The 18,228-nt window shown below is 40.0% G+C and overlaps 1 protein-coding gene across 4 annotated transcripts in view; it reads right to left on the bottom strand.

Moving 5' to 3' along the window:
• Window positions 1-7,617, bottom strand: part of dock10 (dedicator of cytokinesis 10) — a 58,864-nt gene extending 51,247 nt beyond the window's left edge. For all 4 annotated transcript variants that reach the window (XM_068585202.1, XM_068585204.1, XM_068585205.1 and 1 more), the window contains exon 1: window positions 7,335-7,617. In XM_068585202.1, coding sequence (XP_068441303.1) covers window positions 7,335-7,442 — 108 coding nt within the window. In that variant the 5' untranslated portion in view covers window positions 7,443-7,617. The remainder of the gene's footprint in view (window positions 1-7,334) is intronic.
• Window positions 7,618-18,228: the final 10,611 nt, after the last annotated feature.

Genomic DNA, 18,228 nt, shown 5'->3' with positions numbered 1-18,228 from the left:
CAAGGTGTGTGACTTGTCACATGCATCGGCTACAATAGCTCATCTATAGGTGGACGAAGCGGTGATAGAGATGCAAAATAAATGATACACACATATGAGATGTTGAATCCTAAATGTATACAAGTCCAACAGCGTTGTTGTTGTTCCTTCAGTGTTTTGCTTGTCATGATGTCTTCTTCTGAGCATGACAAATTTCATGTGGTGCCACGTATCAGTGCTAATTTAGCTGCAGTACAACGGGAGTTTCCGCTGGGAAATTGTTTAGAAGAGGGGGACCATCTTCCATCTTGTTTTGTGATCGATTTCTCTCATAGATAATGGCCTAAACACTGGCCACAAAAAATATGAAATTGGTTTGTGAAAAGTATCAGGTTTATATCTATATCTAACTGTATGTGTTATGACATTAGCTGTCATGACTCTGCAAAGTTCTACTGTAGTTGTTCCAAGGCCCAAAGCTCCTTTCTTAATTATTCCTGACGCAGGAGTCTCTCTTGTTCAATCTTATTTACATGGTTATACAATCAGACTGTGGTATGATTTACAAAACTGCAACTTATGTAAGAGAATAACTGTATTGGCAGGCAGGGGAACGTTGCCTCTGTTGATTTGTGAAGCAGCTTCATTTGTGACTCTCTGGAAATAAAGACAACAACAACTATGCGGTTCTCTTGATTTCTTTGTATTTTCTGTCCTGGGGTGTTACGAAACCAACTTTCTTCAAGAACTGGAACACTTACATAAATATCTAAAGGGACCTAAAAAGTCGCTGGCGTGCAAACTTCTTAATATCGCACAAAGATACGAACAATTACAATATACAATATACACATAGACAATAGTCTGCTGACACACACTGTCAAGGCGTTTACAAGAGGACTAGTTATCTGCATACGAGCCTCTGCTCCTCTGGGAGATGAGACAGATCTACAGACTCTCTTCCTGCCTTATTTTCTTCTTGGGTTTCCCCTCTTTACGATTTAGCTCTCGAAAATGATGAAACTAGTGATGTCTGACCCAATTATGAGCCTGATTCTGTCTGCAGCTGCCCTCCCGTCCCCGTCCGTCCCTCCTTCGCTGTCCAGATGTAATGAGAGCCATGTGACAGAAATGTCAGTATCAACGCATATCTCCTCCTCAGACTTGTCAGTGTGCTAGCTGAAGATACATTATTTTTAACAAAGCGCAGGAGTTGATAAAAGACGGAGTGGGTGTTCAGAAAGCAGTTGAAGTGGGCGGGTTACAGATTTAAATAATAAAGTGTAGAATATCAGCAGCGACACAAACCAGCTGAATTAATGTATGAAATACTTGGGAGCGTGGGAACACCAGATGAGATGAAATAAAGATTCAGCAGATACTCGGAGCACTTCCTGTTGGAATTCCATCCTAATTGACCTTTCTGCGTTGCCGTGGTAACAGAGGCACGACTGTGGGAGAGTTGGCTGATCGCTGGTAATTTAACTGGTTTCAATTGATTTTCAGCATTATCAGTTTGACTAACTCGCATGAGACGGACATATTAGCTGCTGCCAGCAACTGATTAATGTGACACTGACAACTCTTTTCTTAAATAAGAGCAGCAGCATACTGTGGTCAAATCAAGAGAAAAACCACAATGACACAGATCTAAAACAGCTCCAAGCAGCCTAAATGTTGTTTTTTCAGAACAACCACAAGTACCACACACACGCACACGCACATGCACGTTATACAGAACAAATAGGCAGGTCAGCATTCATGCACAATGCATCCAAGGCCGTCGACATGATGGGTCATGAGACGAGAGCAAAGTCAGAATGACAGCATGCCTACACATACACACATACACAGACACACACACGCACACAGACACACACACACACACACACACACACACACACATCGCTGGGGCTCGCCGGGTAGACGTGCCCCGCCCCCCAACAACAAATGACTGCTCCACGCTGTCTGACACACATTTTAGCTACAGACAGACAGACGTGCCCGGTGGTGGTGTTTTACTAGAAGAACAGAAACATACAAACAGAACATGACTGGTGCCCAGAAGACAGAAATTAAGGCTGATGTAGATACGGATTAACAGAACGCAGAGAACATTTTACTAACGTCATGAGACAAGCCAAAAACAGTCCCATTCTCCGAGAGAGAGGAGAGGAAACCGTAAGAAATCCACTGAAATATCCATCGTTCTTTCTTTCATCCTCAAAGTGTAAATGGAGATAACCCAAAACAAATAAAGCATGCAAGTCAGTGAAAAATCAAAAAGACAAGCTAAAGGGAGGTCAATGAAATATGCAGAGCTTTTTTAATATGTCAAAGCTTTTTGGGTCATTTATAAAACATGTTTAAAATACAGGAAAGAAATGCACTTGAACTAGAAACTACTTGCTATATGTTGCAGTGTGAGCGAGGGTTTGAGTGTAAAGGCCAAAGAACACACACTGCTCTGGGAAGGAGAGCATTCACATAAGCGATGAGGTGAACCGCATTGGTATAAAACCATCATACCAATGGATTTTGCATGTTTAAGCTCATTAACTATAAGTCACATATATTTTACATCACTGTCAGACAGTTTCCAACGCACCATGTGTTTTTGTGATTTCATACCTTTTCAGCAGTTCTTAAAGCAGAACAGACATTGCTGGCAGAATTATTAGAATGTTATAACTACCGAACTGAATTACCAAAATATGACTTTATCAGTCAGGAAATAAATCAGAACCTCAATGATCTCACTGGCAGCCATTGGGTCAGTATGGCTCTGAAATCATTTTTTGGGTGATCCTTTAGTTGATCGACACAAGATTAATTAACTTTTTTTTTCTAATTTACTAAGTTTCTAAAGTATAAGTAACATATTAACTTATGCACGTGTCTCAAATGTGAGGATTTGCACTGTGAGATTCTCTGACATGTAGACTAATCAATACACGTTAAGTATAGGATCTAAGCAATGATCGACTGATTATTCATGAATAATAAAGATAGTTGTTGGTTAGTTGAAGCCATAGCCAGTATGAAAAGCTGCAGAGACTAAAAAAAAAATTTGCTCAAAATAGCCAATGGCAGTAAACAGTCAGGTCAGCAGCAGCAGCAGCAGCAGCAATAAATAAATAAAAAGATTTGTCGTTAAGAAACTAAATCAGGAAAAACTGTTGTAGAATGATTCTAGATGCTGTCACATTATAGGATTACCGGTCCATCACAACTGGACAACAGATACTGGTTTGAAACAAAATGAAAAATGTCGTTAAATGCCTGGATCCTGGGATTTGGCACCAAAATAGTCAATAAGCTATCAGACGTGAAGCTAGTTCCATAAGGGCACCGAAGAATGCCAAGTGCAAGATACAAGAAGAGAAGACGATGATTTAACTATTAGGACATAGTGTGAAAAAATGCATGTGCACGCATGCAGCCTTAAGCAGCGAGTGAGGGTCACTGCCGACAAGCAACCCTGTGCTACTGGGCAAACAAACTGAGCTCCAGTAGGGTGCCACATGCCAGGGTGGGTATGTTGGCCACAATCTCTGGCTGTGGTTGGTGTGGCTGGCATCCTCCAGGCACGGTATGACATGTGGTTCATCCCAGCAGGCAGCCAGAGTCACAACAAGACTTGTGTCTACACTGCTATGCTGCTCCCTTTAGCTGAGAGTCATAATAAACACTCACTCTCTGGTGGCAAAAATCAGCAGTACTGGGTCTCCAATGCAGTGTTCATTTAGTTGGTAATGCGATTTAAATACTGCTCTTCAGGCGTGTTTGATACAAATCCTGCTTCATTATCATTAATATTTGACAATTGTTGGACATGTCAATCTAGTTATTTAGTTTATGTCATTAGTATTTGTTGTCCAGCAGCTTAGACACCAACAGGGGCCAGAAAAGATGTGATGGAAGACATCCCATGGTCACTGAAGCAACAAACTCCAGCTCTTTTTTCTTTTTTTTCTAAAGAATCCAAACTTAACCACCGGTACTTCCTTCATTCTTGTATCTATCCAACCTTCCATGCTGCCTGCATATTTGGGGATGGGTGGGCTGACCACTGTGAGAAACAGTGAAGTACTCAGAACGCAGTGATTGCTTTCACAGAGCGCTTCATCCAAAGTGAAATGCTGCATGCACCAGGGGGATTCAGCAGGTATCACGTGTGCATAAACTCGCCAATACACACACACACACACACACACACACACACTTCAGAAAGTGATCTAACCTGACTGAGGACCCACGCAGAGCAGTGGAACGGTAAGACGCACAAAAGACAACAATGTCAGAAGCAACTCAAATATGGAAGAATTGAAGCAGTGAAGGCATGCAGAGATGGAGAAGGAGGTGGGGGGGCCAATAATAAAAAATGATGAAAGAGAGGGGGTCAATAAGAGAGAGATAAAGAGGCTCACGCTTCATTGAATGTTATGCCAAAGGGCCTGATTCTGCTGACCTGGTTTCTTTCACCAACAAAGGCTTTGCATTAACACACTCACAAAAACACCCATCCATACGCATGCACAAAATGCCTATGGACATTTACACACCCACTTAACCTAGAACCGTGCACAGCTACACATTCACACACGTTTACTCTTTTGTCTAGCTCATATATGCGCACATAAAATGACTTGGAGTAATCATACATGGCTTTTATCATCTTTAGTGACATTGCTTTCTCAAGATATAGAAAGGGATTGAAACTAAGTCTTTGCACATACTGGTGTCGATCAAAGTACAAGTCACGGTTTCCATTTTAGTTCACTTTTACAAAAAAACAGCAGCACACTTTTTCAAGGAATTGATTGGGTGTTCTGGTAAAATATTTGTACCGTGGGGGTGGGTGATAGGACAATATACACGCAAGACTAAACTTGTTAATGCTTGGAAATTCTGTCATACAGTTTACACTGTGGTATTTATACCTTTGAGGCTATTGTGGGCGATGCTGCAAATCATTCAGTGGAAATTACGTATGACTTTTTCCATTGCATTAGCTATTATCTTATCCACGAACAAATTCTCAATGGATTATCCAGAAAATGAAAAATATCAATATTTATATAGTAATATATTATTACATATACTGGGACAGACCATTTTAACCCTAATTCAGCGTGTATTTAATCCACCAAATATTATATATCCTCGAATAAACTCTGAACATACTGAGCCAAGAACATTTAGGATCATGAGTTATTAAAGCACTATTGAAGCAAAACCTTTAATCACTAAAAATGCAATAGAACTGGTTTCTGTAGCAATACTTCTGGTACATCAGACTTTGTGGAGATGCAGTCTTTTTCTGATGCAAACACAACCCAACATCCACATGTCCCACATCTAAATACACCCTTTTCACAGCGAGCGTTTCGGACAAGCTCAGGTGTAACATACAACATGCCCAATACTAGCACCCTGAAACCAAAGCAGACAAATGTAATTGAGCAATCGTTAATATTATGCTTTTTTTTACGGTAACATTTCAGAACACCTAACAAGATGTAGTCTAATACAACAACGTGTGGACTGTCACACAAACTACAAACTAATGGGGGCTTTTATGAACAACACAAACCTGTTGGTAGACATTTTATTACTATGTCTGAATTGGCGTAACTGTTTATGTTTAATGCCATGGTGATAATAGGGAGACACCTAAAAACTCAAGTGCCTCTCGTTTCAGGCTGAGCTACTGTACATGTTCACACTTAGTGACTATTTTTTCTCCATCTGTTTCCGGTATATCTCTCACTTACTTCCCACTACTTTCTTATTTGTTGGGTCTTTGCTTGAAACCCCCATGCTATGTGTGTAATTTCCACTGCAGTGCTTTTAGGCAAGGCATTGAAGCTCAGTGTGGTATCTCTGCAGTGCAACACGCATCACATCTAAATGATACCAACACAAGGTGACTCACCAGTCAATTTCTACATCCAATAAAGGAATCAATGAACACTGTTCTGTTGTACTCTGTTTAGCGACATGACAAATGCATAAGGCTCATGCTATTCTAATGTATTCTGCTTTATTCAGCGGACCCTGTGCCAGTGGTAACATCTGGCTGCTTATGGAAAATGCCTTTGTTTCATTGAAAAAGCAAGGTTCTATTCATTCAAATAGTTTTCATTTTAATCACCACACAGTCTGCCACATACTCAAGTTATATTAGATGTTCTCTCTTTATTCCAATCAATACTCACTGTGCTCTGTTATGCATATGTACCACTGACACACTAACACCAACATGAAGAGGATGCAGAGTAGCAGCAAAGCGTCTGTAGTGGAGTGACCTTTCTCTATGCTAATCCATACAGATTGCCCCCCCCCCCCCTACAGACACACACACACACACACACACACACACACATACACACACATACACACACACACACACACACACACACACACACACACACACACACACACGTACACGCACACACACAAAACGTGAGGTAAAGGATTTGTCCTCTGCCAGATGAATCAAAAGGACATCATCAAAACACAAATCCTTCTCCTTGGGTGTGTTTGCTTGTGTGCGTGTGTGTGCGAGAGAGTGTGCGCGTATGCGTGTGTCCGCGCGCGTGCGTGCGTGCGTACGTACGTGCGTGCATGCTCGTGGATGGTTTTTCCTGGACTACCCCTCCTCCCAGTAGCTGAACGTCAGTCAGAGCCTCTTATTATAAGGCGTGACACACCCACCGAGCCGAGCCACACGTTTTCACAAAGAGTTCGCGTAACAATAAAATCTTCTGATGGTAGAAATACTGATAAATCAATCCTCTGGTCTTATTTGTCTCCTCTTTGTTCCTCCCTCCGTGTTTCTGGGCACCGCTGGCCAGATGTAAACCGCTGCCTGTGTCATGCCGCATCCCACTATATCCTACTACCACCACGCCGCTATGTATTGCATTTCATTCACTGGAGCCAGACACACCGAAATAAACTCCAACCCAAGGGGGGGGGGGGGGGGCACAGTATGCTCTCCGACTATGTAGCCACATCCCCAGCCAAGAGGTTATTTTCTATAGTAGCAGATTCCTGCCCCTACTGAGCCTTTGGACGTATTGGATCGTTTCCCCTGCAGGATCAATAGGCAGAGGCTGAACAGCGGCGCTGCGCTGCAAGGAAAGATGCAGCATGAATGTCAATGTCAGATTGGCCACATTTTACGGGGTAGTGGGACAAACCAAATCTAATTCACTTCCCAGATGCAGATGTTCGCGGCGCTCAACGCTCATATCAGCAAAAGCATCGGGCCCACAGGTGGTGATGCGTTTTTTTTCTTCTTCTTCCCACTACCACCATGTTTTTACAATTCATACGCGTCTACTCACCGTCACTGCGGAGTGTCTGACTGCGTTGCACGCTGTCTGTCGTATCTCCGCCGCGGTCCCCGGCTTCAGCAGGTTCTTGGTGAATCTCCGGGTCGATTCGGCTGCCATGTCCTCATCTGAGCGGCCGCCGGCGGGCACAATTCAGCCGGATAATGTCTGCTGCAGTCAGACCGACCTGGCCCTCGCTCCCAACGTGAGCCGAGCCGACCGAGCTGTGTTTACACACACACACACACACTCTCACACACACACACACACAGGCACACACGCTTCTCACACACACCGGCGATCCACACACGCAGCGCGCGCAGTGCAGAGGATGCCTGCGCGCTGAAATTGATGTCAAACTACACCGAATCAAAAGACACGTTACTTCCGGTCATGACTTTCAAAATAAAACCTCTTTGGCAAAGCCGAAGGAGATGAATGCACTACTACAAGAGTGCATTTAATTTGAAGGCTAAAAGCAACTATTGCACTGTAGTTATTCTGTCTCACGTTTACTTTATATGTAAAAAGAAGCACTATTTTCATGCTGCTTCAACTGAATTTTAATTTCCATTTAGCCCAATTAACATGTGTTAGTTAGACTGTTAAATGGGTCGGTATTCAACAGGGACCTAACAGTCGAAACTGCTAACATGGATGCAAACAGCGGTATTTGAGTCCATACTGTATACATCATTCATCTCAAGGGTTCCTCCGAAATGTCAACTACATATCAGCAGTCCAGTCACGATCAAGGAAGGATGGAGCAACCATAGACTACTGTATATAAGGGAGCAGCACACCACACACTAGGTTTGACCAGTGGTTCTCAAATAGGGCTATTATATATATATATATATATATATATATATATATATATATATATATATATATATATATATATATATATATATATATATATATATATATATTCAAAACAATAAGTATAAGTTCAATAACTGAAGTACATATCCAGGTTTACTTCTCTCAAAACATTTTATATTTTCATGATTTTTACATTTCATCTGAAAAAGAGCTTGTTAAACTGAAAGAAAAATAAGTCAAGCACAGGATAAGACGCTTTAATAATTTTGATGAATTCTTTACACGAGAGCAAGACCAAAGGTCCAACCTATGTATTTACATCTCTATTAATGTGTTTTTAATAGATATATAATGTAATATTTACATTTTTGAAGCGTAAACATGTCCCTTACACTTGCCTTAAAATAGCTTTTTAAGTATTTACAAACAAGGATTAATTTGACAAAAGTTGTTATCTATTTTAAGGCACAATATAATGTAGCAACATTTCTTTTTGAATTAAAAGGACATTTACCCAATGTTTATTCCATGCTAATTCATAACCTGCAAGTAACCACAAAGATATACAAAATATTTGTTGATTTACTTTAATCATTATAAAAAAACACAGGTAACAGGGTGGACTGGAGGTAAAAGGGTGGAAGTAACATCAGTGAACAATACATTTAATTAATGAAGGCACTTCATTTACAATTCTCATTTCACATACAAATGACAGTGCATTTGTATTAACATTTGAAAGTAAATGTGTCAAAGTTAGCTTGTAAGCTAATTAACTATTTAACACCCTAACACAGAGGGTGCTGCACACTCAGAATGTATACTGTCTTTCATTAAACCAAGTGTTCACCCAAATAAAAGGGGAGTCCCCACATTGTAACTGTCAACAGAATTATGTCCCACAACATAAGAAATACATAGACTGACAGACACTCTCACACACCTAAACATCAACTCTCTTTTAACTCTAGTAGTGGGACCTTTTCTGACTCTGGAGGAGTGTTTGCACTTTGAGGAAGAGTATGGCTGTGGCACTCTCCCCCTCTCTATACTCTCTTCTCTCTTTCACAGAGGTTTGATACTTTCTTTTTCTTTCTTCAACTCTGTGCTTTATCCACCCTGACCTTGTTACATAATATTTTTTAACCAAAAATGCTCTGCACTGGTAAGGGGGTACTTGGCGGAAACAATCTTTCACAGGGGGTACATCAATGAAAAAAGATTGAGAACCACTGGGTCAGACAATGCAGGAGATACACATGCCTACAGCGACACCTAGCGCCAGGAAGTAGTTAAAGCATTTGGAAATACACAACACCGTTTTCAGTAATTTTCTCAAATGAGGGAAAAAGCCCCCCCCCCCCCCGGGAGGTAATGGCTGCCTGGCGCTGTGGTCAAATATAGCATTGCACTGTCGAGACACGTCTACTGGAAGTCAGGTGAAGTTGAGTATTATTCAGGTGTGGTAACTTTCATAACATAACATAAAGAAATTGTAAAACTCTTACATGAACAGTAAGGACAGTAATACTCTGGTATCACTAATAAAAGTTGACAACATAGTTTTAAGCTAAACGTTGTCGGCTAAGTGAAACGACCAGTTAGCTAACGTTAGTTTTCTAGTGTCGCTAATAATAATATCAGCTGCCGTGGTTTTGTTCACTAGTTTGCGAGCAGCGATGGAAAGAGGAGCCAAGAAACATACCAACAATAGACCAACACGACTGCAGGAGCAACTGGACCAGAGCCGGAATAACATGCCGTGGATACTCGTCCTCCATGTAAGGAGACTTGACTTCAGCGGGAAAAGGTGAGTCCACAGACACCGTCAATCTCTCTGTTTCGCTGAGAGCTGGTTCAATGTCTCTGCTTGTGATTTAGACTCCTGCTTTGTGCTTGTTGATGCGATGGAGGATATGACAAGTGCCTGGAAGGCTTTTAAAAGACTTACTTGCTTAATGTTAGTGTATTAATCGTTAGATTATAGATTATAGTATATATAGATATATATATATATATATATATATATATATATATATATATATACATATGTATATATATATATATATATATATATATATATATATATCTATATATATATATATATATATATATATATATATATATATATACATATGTATATATATATATATATATATATATATATATATATACATATGTATATATATGTGTATACATATATATATATATATATATATATATATATATATATATATATATATATATATATATATATATATAACTTCCTCAGTTATATGTGTGTATATATATATATACACCCACACACACACATATATATATATGTGTGTAACGAATAACGTTACAGGTTCAAAATATATTTGTGTATGCTAAAATTGCATAATGTGCAGCTTAACGTGAAGGGACTCCACGTTAAGGTGGCAGTTGGCGGAGGAGAAAAATATTTGGAGGTTTTGACTTTGGGGATTCAACCCCGGCTGACTCGACCACAAAGTGCAAACTCGCCGAGTCCCGTCAGCTCCATCGTGCAGCAGCAGAGAGAGGGGGAGGCGGCAGACGGCCGTGTGCACACGGTGCTCAAGCAGCCGCTCAGTGTGTTGGCGGGAATCGGACATACTGGTGGAGTTCTTCACAGGTCTAGCCCTCTCTTACTGGACCAGAGGAAGCCACTGCTCTGTATGGACTCATCTGATAAATATTGATCATTTTTGTTTGGGTACGTGAACTATATAAGGACTATATAACCTTAACGTTAAAACTTTTCTTTTGTAAAATACTCAAAACATGTATTAAATATTTTTTTCCAATAAATGAAAATTAAGTTTATGGGGATATGGATGGAGAATGAGTGTGAGGCACATCCTGCCAGCTGATGAAACTTCAAGGACGACCTCCCGGCATGTAATCACATCCATTAAACTGACCTCATGAAGAACAGGATGTGTTGAGAATCTATCATGACAGCTAAATCAATGTCCTCTAATTCAGTGCTTCTCAAATGGGGGTACGTGAAGTGACTCCAGAGGGTACGTGAGAATTCAAGAAAATATAGAAAAATGTGCATCCATTCAAAAATAGTTATTTAATAAATATTCAATAACATATAAGTGTAAGTTCATGAAGATAGTTGTATATGTTCTGTTAATTCAGACACTGATGGCACAATGCTTTGTTTTACATCTTTTTTTTTCAACCCCAAAAATATTTTCCACTGGTTGGTGTACTAAAAAATATTTCATAGGGGCTAAATCACTGTAAAAAGGTTGAGAACCACTTTTTAGAGGACTTCTAAACTAGTCCACCGCAAAAGTTACTTTTTGGCTTTCAAAGGCGATCCAACCGGAGCAGCAAGCCTTATTCTGGCCTTATTACCACCACAGAATGTTCTCCCTACGTACAGAGCTCCCACCCTTACAAATCCCAACAGCGTCATGATGGAGGCATCTTTTTGTGAAATATGAAAAGTGATGTTCTTCATAGACCCTTTCAACAGTACATGTTGATAGTTATGTCCCTTTACACAGACTCATGGTACAACATACAGTATTTTTCTTACTTTTAGGAAGATACATTATGTTGTTGAGCATGGCTAATGATGTATTTGAAGGTCTGCGCATTAGATCAAATACATGGGAAATATACACTCAGTTGCCACTTTATAAGCTAAAGCTACGATAACATAGTCAAATACAACACTCCTGCAACAAATTATACCTTCATGAAGGTTATCATAAAGATTATAATTAATTAAGGTTATAATATATGCTTTAGTGAAATGTTGGAGGCTGCAGTTTGTGGTGCTATTGATTTGTATTGTGTTATACTGAGTGTTTCTGTTATTTTGTCTCTCCGTTTTTATATAAATGGGGCTGACAATATATTCAGGATACCATGACGAAACACAATTTAACAGCATGACAAACTGTAGACTTCAATATGACCCGTGAGTTAAATAAACACCTCACTAAAGCATTCAATACAAACTTCACGAAGGAAGAATTTAGTCAATAAAAACTGAGCATAATGAGATGAATGGAGGTAGAATTTATTGCAGGACTTTGTTTTCAGGTGGGTGCAACTAATATAATTGTGATACCAAATCTGACCTCTGGGTGGCAGTAACACATAAGACACTGCCTTTGCTGAGCCTGTGTATCTAAACAAAACAAACTATTGATGAACCATGAAATGATACAGTTATACATCACATACAATATGTGTAACATAAACACACTATTGCATCTTCCATTGAGTTCACAAGGAAGACTTTGGGAACACATAACCGATCTGTCATACCACTGAAGCCATCTGGAATATACAAATATATTCTGCATCCAAATGAGTGAAATACATGCACACATGCTCACTGGCAACGTCAGGGAACACTTTCCACTTCTGTAACGTTATGGAACTACTTTCTAAGTTCCTGGGACCAAATAATTGTTTTACGCCGTGTTGAATCCAATGTGGGGTGGTAATGTGTTACTCAAAACATGTCACCCAATACCAGGATTACAGAAGAGTAGTCAGGGATTACTTTCAAATTAAGTTCCATTACTTTTGCTAATTGCATTCCTCTAACATTTTGAGACCTGAACTGGTCATCTCTATGGTGTATTACCATCACTTAACCTCAACCCTAATGTTGTACGGACGCTCACGAGCGATGCACAAGGGTTGCTTCTGCCAAAAGAGGCTAAATATACCTTCAGGGAATTCCAAAGTTGTCTTACGTTGATATGCCTTCTTGGCTGGCGAGCTAACCACTGTATCCAGTGGGGTTAGTTCAAAGATGGAAGGTTGTGTAAGGCTTCACTGTGAGGACTTCTGAGGTGCCGTTTGAGTTACTGGGGGTAAGCTAGCTGTTCACACTCACTGAAGCCTCAACGATAGACGAGCGGCCCTCCTTTTTTGTTTCGACACCAGGCATGCGTGTAGGTGTGCTGGCCTTGGAGGGGGCTTGTCTGTCTAACAGATAATCAGAACATTTATGTGATTATTGTTTCCAGGTGCAAAACACGATGAGTGATTTGCTCATTGAACTTGAGCAACATTGCAGCGCTGCGGGCGAGTCAGTCCTGCCTAATACAATGTGCAACTGCTAAAGTGGCCACAGAATGTAGAAATATATTTGGACGCATGACAAAATCTTGTGCGGTCTGACAGACATCTCGGCTCACCTCAGAGCTGCAGACAGAGGCAGCCAGATGGGGTGGGGTGGATCATGTGTAAGAGGGGGATAAAGGCAAAAGAGCAGAAATGTAAAAGACAAGTAAAGTAGTCAAGAAATAAGTACTGGTCTACTTGTAAATGATGAATTAATCTCATAATGCGCCAGCCAGACAGTTATAAATGCACGGCGAGTGCATTCTACCCCAATCCCAGACTTGTATGGCTGACAGTACAGGTTAACAGAGAGGTGAATGTGAAATGCAGAATATGGAAAAGAGAAAATATAGAGCAGCCAAGATAGAAAAAAAGGAAGTGAAGAGGGTTGGTGAAATGCTGGATCTCTTCTGGATATAGTGCAGCTTTTGGCAGCCTATTTTTCTTGTCATGTCCTTAGATTCAAGAACAAGATACCACTCTCCAGCGTAAAAGAATAAAGACCATTTGAAACCATTCGGGAGAGTTGCAGGATCACATTTCTGCAGGCCGGGCTTTGCCTGAGTGTCTAATTCTAATTTCCTCTTTGACAAACAAACACAAAAGGAGTGTGTGTGTGTGTGTGTTCATCTGCAATAGGGTCCGAAAAAAGGGAAGGAGAAGAATGGTGTGTGTCGACCTGAGGCTTGCATGTGTGCTGCGTGTGTGAGAGAATCTTTAAGAGATGTGGATATGATGTGTACGGGAGTGAGTGGACTTGTCTAAGTTTGAGAGAGTACGGGGAATGATGAGCTGTTGCCGGTAGAGGACAAGCTGATGGTAGATATACAACCACAGAGAGAAACTTAAATGGAGGGAGAAGTGCAGCGATAATAAAAAGTAGGTGCAGAGGCAAAAATGGAGGAAAATGGAAAGAGGACATCGGAAAAATTACAAATGGACTTTTTAGGGTTTTAAACATATGGGTCTTCAAAAGTGGAGTACAAGCAATGTCAAAGGGCAACTCCTAAAGGGAAAATGATTATGTTTTATTCGAAAAACATCATGCAGTCAAGTCAGTGGATGTGAACTTGAGCAACCCCTCTTCCAAAGACAACAGAGGACAGAAGCTGTAGTCTGTGATTCCTTCATGAAACAAAGTCTTCATTTTTGTCATCAATCCAAATTTCTTTTATTTAACTGTTCACATATGCACCGTGATTTGTTCCTTGACCTGTCAATCCATGTATCACATGTTATCCTCAACTATGATACTTTAGGGCATGCACACACAGACACACACACACACACACACACACACACACACACACACTCGTGTGAGGAAGCACACTTCTTGTAAGTTAAAGACTGTAAATATTTTGAGATGAATGAAATGAAGAATGAATGAAATAAAGAATTTGTATATTTTTTTTGTAGAAAAACTGGTTTTGTTCACAGCACAATTGAACACCAATTTGTTTTGCGGAATTTAGACTCAAAGTTTGAGCGAATGTGCCTAATTTTTGTTGAAAAAATCATCAAAACAAACCATTTAAACAAATATTGTTTTAGTAAGGGTACCCAAACTAAATGATTGTCTTACGTCTGATATTTATTTTGACAATTAACTATACTAATCGTTCTATTCCAATTGCAATTTGTGAGGCTGAAGATTTTGTCATCAAGTGGTCTGTTTTGTTCGACCAACCAAAGGTCCAAAACAATTTACTTTCACATAAGATGAAGAAAAGCAGCAAATCATAAAGTTTGATCAGCTGGAACTTGACTAGTTAGCGTTTTTGATTTGGAAATAATCAATTAACTAATTAATAAATTCACCTCTCCTGCAACGATAAATACAAGATCAGACATAAATCAATAAATTGACACCTGATGGATGCCATTTAATGTCCCATGTACATGCCACAAAGCTATCATACTCTGCATTTTCCTTTGAATCTTTTTCTTTCTGTCTCTACACTAGCGTTTTTCAACCAGATATGTGAGACGTCACTCTGAGTCCAACAGATACGAGATGACACGCTCTTCTCTATTTGTTTCTTACTTCTATATGTTATAGCTTTTCTCTGTGTTCTTTAATAAATGAAAAGTGTTCATCCCTCTCTTATCCCCTGTCTCGTTCACGTATTGTGTGTGTGTGTGTGTGTGTGTGTGTGTGTGTGTGTGTGTGTGTGTGTGTGTGTGTTAAAGAAGAGTGCCTGGTGCCTGGGGTGAAATCAGGCAGATAAAAGGCGTGATGAGGTCTGGATCGTCAGCATCCTGACAGCTGTAGATTAAATTAAAGAACTTCTGACAAATCAAACAGACTTCTCTCTCTTTCTCTCCTGTCTCTCTCTCTCTCTCTTCCTCTTCACCCCTAGAGCCCTCATCAGGCAAGCTGGTTGCAGAGCTTGAAACAAAATGGATTTCATCTTTAAGGGCTTGGGCAGGCTTTGAAACAGCACCAGCTGCTGGGCCTGCTTGTCTCTCTTTCTCTTTTGGACTCGTTGGTGTGCCTTTTTTTTTTTTTTTTTACAGATACTTCAACAAACTTGAGCCATATTGTGACAGATATTGGTAGAACATCAGTACTTCAAGCCCTGACAGTAATTGAGAGATGAAACGGACACATTTTCCAGGTTCTGAGAGGCTCACTCCGAACGGCACATCAAAAGCTCTCACTCGGGATTCCAGGGAATGGCAGAGAGCGGCGCTCCGCTCCCACTGGATCTAAATGCTGTCGTAATAAGATGTTAGTACTTTCTAATGTGGTCTATTGGCAGTTAAACCCACTCTGATATGAAAATACAAGTCAAATAGGCCCACACGCGCACACGCACACACATATGCTCAAAAAAAGCTTCTACCATCATAAAAATGGGTCTGTTATTGAAATATCCCCCCTCACCACTCTCCAATGTGTGGCCCTCATGTGACTGCCAGTTTAACATTACACAGATTTATATTGGAAGTCTAATTCAGGCACAAGCTGCCCCACGAAGGAAGTAACTGACATCTGCAATTTATTTTGGGATTATTGATTAATCATTTTTACTGAAAAAAAGTACTTGTTTATCAAAATGTTTGCGGATTAATTTTCTTTCGTTCAACTAATCGGTTCATTGACATTGTCATCACACAACTACACATCTGTGGAATTACAACTTCTTATAACTTTTCCTGAATTGTTTTGTTAGTTTAAATAAGTTGGTGAAAAAAAATAATTTCTCTTGAACGTCGTCAGACAGGCAGAGGAGTTGGCTTTCGAGGGATATACCTTAAAAGGGATTTTCGACAAACTCATTCAGAATTGTACATCACAGAGCATCTTCAAGAATCAGTCACTAGAGAGCAGTATTGGGCAGCAATGAGAGGGAGATGTGCCAATCGTGTGCGTGTGCGTGTGTGTGTGTGTATCAGAGAGAGAGAGAGAGAGAGAGAGAGAAAGTAAAAAAGTGTGTGGACTCAAAGCTTCAGCAGCTGGCCAAACAGACTGAGCAGGGGTTTTTAATGCAGGGTGTGTGTGTGTGTGTGTGTGTGTGTGTGTGTGTGTGTGAGCGTGTGTGTGTGAAAGAGAGAGAGGGAGTGGCACAGACTGCTGAAGAGAGGCCTTCTTCTTATACCGACTCCTCGGCCCTGCTGCTCAAACCAAAAGAAGTAATAGGCTCGTTTGCCAAGAAAAACACTCTAATCAGTGGGTTTCCTCTCATTAAAAGTTAATTAGTTTGACACGAGTTTCCTGCAGAAGAAAGTATTGGCCACTTAGAACTCATTAGGGCCAAAGGAAAACATCACACTGAGGAAAGCCGGAGGAGAGGAGAGAAAGGAGGACCGGCGCACACACACATTCATACACTGTAACGTACAGTACACAGCAGACACTGAAAGACCCACGCTAGCTGCACATCTACTCTATGTGAAGTACTTTGTTACTGCAAAATGTTGGTGACATATGTAAACATGCATGCCAGCACACATATACACATAGACACTCTTAAGCGGTTACATGTGCACACACGTAGATATACAATACTGTTACCTCATGTTGGAGACTGGGAGCCCCCCATAACAATTGGGGCATTTGAGTGAATACTCCAACTCTGTAGGAGCTCTTTCCTTGTTGATTGCTGATGGCATGTCCTGAAATATAGAAATATAATGTCATTCATTTGAAATGTTGTGTTGCTACACAGTAACCCCTGTGGCTGCTCATATTAATTGTGAGTAACTATTGCAGTCTACCGACAGTGAAGTGGTTTTGAAAAGCGGAAGCTAAATTTAAATAAGAGAGTGAAATGATTTTGTTTCATATAGCGCCATGGCTCGACAGTTAGGGTGCCTAGTTTGCTAATTTGAAATCAAATATTCTTATCCTTTTTTACCATTTGAAAAGTAGGGAAAGGAAACATAAATGTCACCCTCAAAATACGTAGATTTGAAATATTTGTTGCATTAGTAATATTTCATTGATGTTACAGTCAGAACCCAACAATGCTGCATGTGTGTTTGTGTGAATATTTGTGTGCACACAAATGAGCTGATTGTATTCTTTTATGACACATTTTCATAATTAAGCAAACGATTACCTGTGTAGTATATGTAATTGCTGAAAAATGGCGACAATATTTTCAGTTTGTCAACCAAAACATGATGCCAGCCTGACAGCCACTTTTTAAAGTGTTTTAAGCTCTGTTTTTAAATAATAGTTTCATTCCAGAGCAGATTGAAGTATCAGCACTAGATGATGGATTTATTCATTTTTCATGTTCATAGTAAGTTTCTTCACATTTGGCAATGCACTAAGGTAAAGGCACATTTTGAAACGGCAAAAACACCACATTATTTACTCTAAATATGTTTTCCAAAATCTGTTTTATGTTAAGTTTGGAAACAAAGTGGTTCGGGAATTTAAGACATTTTGAAATATTAACAAATCTATTATGTTCAATGCATGTAAACATTAAAAAAAAATGCATTTGGAAATACCTTTGCATCA

Source organism: Clinocottus analis, unplaced genomic scaffold (genome assembly GCF_023055335.1).
Source record: "Clinocottus analis isolate CAN_PGR_092001 unplaced genomic scaffold, fCliAna1.0.p SCAF_2, whole genome shotgun sequence".
Taxonomy (NCBI): Eukaryota; Metazoa; Chordata; class Actinopteri; order Perciformes; family Cottidae; genus Clinocottus; species Clinocottus analis.
This window is presented reverse-complemented; position numbering and strand designations above follow the sequence as displayed.